Source organism: Hypomesus transpacificus, chromosome 18, assembly GCF_021917145.1.
Source record: "Hypomesus transpacificus isolate Combined female chromosome 18, fHypTra1, whole genome shotgun sequence".
NCBI lineage: Eukaryota > Metazoa > Chordata > Actinopteri > Osmeriformes > Osmeridae > Hypomesus > Hypomesus transpacificus.
In genome coordinates this window covers 7,864,235-7,870,234 of record NC_061077.1, presented here as the reverse complement: position 1 = coordinate 7,870,234, position 6,000 = coordinate 7,864,235, and the positions used below count along the sequence as shown (strand labels likewise).

At 41.3% G+C, this 6,000-nt stretch overlaps 1 protein-coding gene across 1 annotated transcript in view; it reads left to right on the top strand.

Moving 5' to 3' along the window:
- The first annotated feature begins 3,873 nt into the window (after positions 1-3,873).
- LOC124480225 (dedicator of cytokinesis protein 3-like) overlaps positions 3,874-6,000 on the top strand; it is a 30,458-nt gene continuing 28,331 nt past the window's right edge. Inside the window, exon 1 of the mRNA XM_047039331.1 lies at positions 3,874-3,974. Within this exon, the coding sequence (XP_046895287.1) occupies positions 3,938-3,974 (37 nt within the window). The 5' untranslated portion in view covers positions 3,874-3,937. The remainder of the gene's footprint in view (positions 3,975-6,000) is intronic.

The following is a 6,000-nucleotide window of genomic DNA, read 5'->3' as shown; positions in this document are numbered from 1 at the left end:
ACTGCCAGTTAAACTGTTGGAGGCATTAACCCCTGAAGCAGGGGACCTGGGGAGGAGTGGACAGGAGGAGGAAGAGGTGCCAAAGGACAACTCCTCACAGACCAGAGGGAGGACATCCTGGAAATGTGCAGAGTCCTTGAGGAAGGAAAAACAGATTAGTATATGATATAGTTTTCTATGACATGGTGAGCTTTGTGGGTTAAAAAAAAAAAGGAAAGCAAAAAAAATCTGTTTATGGCCTAATTTTTCAAGGTTATTTTATATTTTCATCAGGGGGTCCACCTTTTGAAACCATTATTATGGGTCTCATTTCTGTCCATTTTAGTCCAACTAAAATAGATAGGATTTGTGAGGGATGAGCTGTCAGATTCATCTGTGCCTCCTCACAGGGCCAGACATGGCCTGACATGTGGTGTTAGACCCTCTCTGTAGCACGCACAAATATGCACACGTTGCCAACCGTCTAGCCCAGTGTTTGTGGAGCCAAACGGGACACATCCTCAGGGGCACCGCCACTCTACCAACATGTCACCATACAAATATCCATGACCAAAACGTCACTTACAACGTGCCATCAAGAAATATTGCCTCTGTGTTTCACTGTAGTCATAGGAATGGAAGAAATATGGTGCTCTTAAAAACTGTACACTCAATAATGAAAGTGTAAAACTGCTGACTTGAAGTGGGCCTGTTGTTGGTACATGACATGACAAGGCCTTAAAGGTTGCCTTCCATTATTTAGTTGATGTTCAGTGATGAACAGCGTATAAATTAGGCTTTAATTGATACTGCTTCAGTGGACCTCAGGGCCTTGTCCTGATAGAGAGGGACATAGGCTTTATCTTCCGTTGAGTTGTATAGGCATGGTGGGTGTTTTGAAAATTACAGCAAGCCTTTCTTATGCTTCATTTTACGCCACACACAGTTTTGTTTTGGTCTTATCGAGTGCCAGAGACTGAACTTGAAAACTGCATTGGACACAACTGGTGCAGATTACAGTTGGTTTGCCGAGGTGGTTTGTTTTCATGTTGCTGTTGGATATTGATAGACGGCTTGAGAATCTGTTTGAGGACAGCATGATCATCAAGCCATAACTTCTACAGTATGTGTTCGCAACATGGCTTGCCAACATCGTAAACATTTTGTGATTGCTGTAGTTTATGGCTTTTGGATTGTTTGATATCATTTCAAAATGTTGCCACCTCTGGTCTCTTTTTCTTTCATGTTGAGATACTTAAAAGATGTTGCTGTACAGAATGTATCAAAAGTATTTTACTATAAATAAAATAAAAAGTCAAAGCTTTTGTGTGTGTATGAGTAGCCCTTGAAAATGCCCATTCATTACACATTCTTCAAACAGCTATCATTCAGTTGATGTTATTGTAGCATCTCTGCCCACATACAGCCAGGAGTTCATGGTTGCATCAGACACACAATATTCAGAAACCTGTAAATCTCTGGAGGACTTTACACTTGCTTTTTTGAGTATGACATGAGTACACTGGACATGTTTGTGTAGGATTTATTAGAAAGTAGAACTATGCATGTTCATGGCTAATATATGTATGCATCACATGGTACCTTCTTTAGAGGGATAATCTTTTCACAGCTTTTGGTTGGGTAGTTTCTGAAGGTTATCATCAAGTAGGCATGTTGCCTTCCCCACAGACAAAATAATACTTGTGCAGAACTCAAATATGTATAGTATTGTGATGAAATGCGATGTAGGGAGAGACACTGATGAGTGTATTTGTGCGTGGGAGATTTGGAGTGCTTATGTGAGAGAGTGTAGAGCACTGGCAAGACTGAGAGGATGGATGTGTTCTTCTGTCTGTGGGTAACAGTGCCAGTGGAGGCGATCATCTTGTCTGTAGAGTGTTGTGGGAGTGTAGGAGACAGATCCTGTGGGCATGTAAGGGTGTGTGTCTGTACAGTCAGATTGTTATCCTTAAGACAGGCAGAGGGGAATGTGAGAGATATTTTGTTATATAGGTATTGTCTGTGTGGGAGAGAGAGAGAGGAAAAGTGTGAGAGAAGCAGATTGAAGGGATGTGTGAGTGGATGATTGATGAGAGGACTGGATGGGATTCTTATTACTACCTCCTCTGGCTCTTATTGTCTGCTGAAAGGGGAGTTTGGAAACTGATAGCAGCTTTCACAGTGTTAGGCAACCACAGTGCCCCATGCCTCCTCCCAGCCTCTCCCTCTCAGCTTGTGTACTCAGCCATGCCAGCTCAAAGACATCAAAGAGAAGGGGCCCTAACTTAAGGGCCCCTGCTTGCTACTGACATGTTTCTATTTTGGAAAAAACGCATGAGCTCGAGTTAGCAGGCTGCACAGTTTGTGTCGAGTAGGAATCAAATGTCAAGCTAAAAGTTTTTTTTACAGCCAATGGTAATGATCTGAGAATCATATTGAAATTATAAATAACATCAGACTCAACCAGCTGTATGTGTGTTCAAAATCCCACCCACTGTATTCCATTTAAGATAGATTGGGGCGTGGGGGGGGGGGGGGGGGGGGGGGGGGGGGGCTGGGGGTCAATAGCTATCATTACATCGTTGAATTCTGCCCCCACTCCCACTCTCCATCAAACTCACCGGACACTAAATCACTGTTTACTGTGAAATAGAAAACCGTAATAGAGAAAGTCACATAGGAACAGATAATCATGATAAAATCTATATTTCATCACGAGGCAATCCTTGTGTCTTCATCAACTCTAATCTAAACCATCTCAGGTTGTCAATTAGCTTTACGTATGTCGATCAATGTGTCAACTGGTTGAAAACAACAAATTACAAGTGCAGTGGTCATGGAGTGCATTTGATTTTATTGCCAGTGAGCCTCAAATGTTGCTGGTTTGGTCAGTCAGGACCACATAAGATGTGCAGGTGCAATGCCATAACATTTTTATGACATGCTCCACCAAATTGCCTTTTCAATAGCATGTGGATTAGTTTGTCTAAGTCTATTTGTTTGTAATGGATATGGTATATCTGGGTGTATTTTTAGTTTTAGGACCAAAATGTATGCATAGACGGTTCAATAGGCCCGTAGAAACACTGACTGCAGTCATTAAAGGACAAACACATACCAACCAAATGATATCTGCATCCTTTGACTGCATGACATGTTCTGGAGTCAGAAAAAGAATGCATCTGATGTAAAAAGCCATAGACTTCTTGGTCCAGACCCGAGGCCGCAGATTCAATCAAGAGGCACGTTGTCACCGTTTCTAGAAACCTGCCTTGTTTCAACCCTTGTATTGGATGCATCCGCCATGGCATTGGTATCTGGGAGTGCAGTATAGATTTGCAAATACTTGACACATTAGTGTTGACAAATGAGTCATACGAGGACCATGGTGATGGCGCAGTTCATGGTATATTGCAGTTAACTCATATTTTCTAGCACCCCAAGACCAGTTTCGACCGGCAAACGATATTCCGATTCTTAATGACCGCCTATGGGTTTTGACTCAACCTCGCCTCCAACAGCCAATACGGCGTAGGCTATAAAATTATAGTTGATTAAGAACTGACTGGAGCGATAGGCTAATCACCAACTGGAAAATACATTAATAATTCGTTGAAAAAACTATTCACGTTCCAGTCGATATGTAGCTGCTGCTGCAATAATAGGCTAGCGTTCGGATATTAGATTACCGTGGATGTGTGTGTGGTAGGTAGGTGGACACAGACTGCATCAGACTGGAGACACGGCGCGGCGAACACACCGGGAGATAATAGAACAGTGTCTCTTTATCGGTGGTCCGTTAATACATCGTTTGATAAAGATTTCTATTTAGACATGTAGTTCGATGTAAGGAACAGGCCGTACATTCACCATAGTTTTAATTTAGCAGCATCTTTCCACGGTATCGACAGAATGTGGCTTCATCGTCTGGAGGGAAAATAACCAAAAAAATCCAAATATGTGGATACCGACAGAAGAGGAGAAAATCGGAGTTGGTAAGATCTTTGTGTCGATCATTTGCTCGTTTTCAAAATGTTTTTAATTAGACTGCCACTAGTCTCGACATGATTTTCATTTGAGTCTGTAGCATAATGAATAATCGGAACCATACTGTTTAAATCTTTAGCTATGATATATTTTAATGTAACCTGACATCTCAATCAGTTTGATTATAACCTATGAAGGTATAGGCTAATAATGGCTGAATACTTCCCAATGATGCCTGAGATGGCAAATCATTGCGTGGGTGATATCCTATTAGTCCTTGCCTCACTGTTACTATTGGCTTTTTAAATAAAAGACAATAACCGAAGGCTATTCCTCTTATTCGTGCTTCATTCTACGCATTTTGGGATTTTGGTGTTTGAAATGCGTCAGTAGTATTGTAGCCTATGTAGTTAAGTGTTATTTGATTTGAGCATCACATTTGAAAAGGCGATTCATGTTGAAACCACGAGGGGGCAATGAGATTGCGTTCCTCCAACAGGTGTAGACTGTGTTTAGAGTCAGAGCAGCAGGCTATGCGTAACCTACCTGTAGACTAAGAAACATGCTTCAGCTATAGTTAACTGTTGAGTTCTATAAAAAAAAGTTTCACGACCACAACATCGCTCCCTTCATCCCCATGAGTATATTCTGTGGATCTTACATGCAACCTTTAGCCTATTTGAACCAAAGATAAACAGTATATATTTCTGCGCAAATTTCTTGGCTTTTGAATGAGTCATGTTGAATCTGTTGTGTCTCTTTGTGTGTGTCACACACGCATAGTATCCTTATTGCTTGTTCGATGATGCATTGCATTGTTACGAAAAGGGTGACGAATAGGTACCACATCGTGGTGACTACTCTGGCTTCCGAGAAATCGAGAACTGTATCCAAGTTAGAGAAAATCCCTACATGTTTTGCAAATGGGATTGAAGCAACAGTTACACAGCTGTTGGCTATCCCTGCAATCTATCCTTCAGCGTTTTAGTTTAACACTGTCCATGGTGCTGAAGGGATAACATTCAGGAGAGCAGGCCCGACCATTAATAATATCAACTGTGCATTATTATGTTCCTTTGGTAGCATCATATCATTCAGTAGACACAATATTACATTGATTAGTGTGGGCCGCAGTTGAAGTCAGAAGTTGTTATACATGGAAGTGTCGTCCTTGATTGTAAGTATCCTTATATAGCACTGCATCTATCTATATGAAGCTAACGTTATAAAATAAAAACCTTGGGGTTTGAAGTATCACACAAGGATAATATATTTATTACCTATCACCTACTGTTGAAACCTCTTATATACCGCTAATTCCAACCCGACAACTCCCATTTTGCTGTCCACTGATGTCTATTTATAGCGTAATTTTGTCTGTCTTATCTTAATGAGCTCTGACAAACAGAAGAAAAAAAAACATTTAGAGCCCACCTCATCCAATCTCAATGCCTTAATAGCAATCACTCTCTTTGTATTGGAAACAAGATAATGAATTGTCACTGGCTTTTTTCTCAAACAGTAGAACAGGTCAGATGTACCCTAATGTGGTTTGGATATGACTAGATCGGTATTTGTTATTTGTTGTGAACAGTCTTATAGTCTGATCATAGCTGTAAGCACCACATATACAGCTAATATTTAGCTTTGAGTGGTATTTGAGAGATTAGCATTGTTAAGCATTATTTCTTCCTAGGTTAAAACAATAAGACAACCATGGACAGGGCACAGACAGTCAGTCTGTGTGCTTGTCTGTAAGTGGGCTGCAAAAGGGAATGGAAGGTACTGAGGTCGTCACTGGCCAGTCAGGTGACCATCATACTGCAGATGGGCGCATAGTCAGACAGATGTGGCACAGTCCTGGAATCAGAACTGACAAAAACCTCCCCTGCTCCTATTGCAGATATCATTAGGTTAGCAAGACCTGAGTGAGTGTGCATTCAGGTCATGTAGACAAACATGACTCACTGGGCGAAACCCAAAGAGCGTTGTGTAATTTGCAACTTTGCCCTGTGAGGATCTGGGACATGGTTA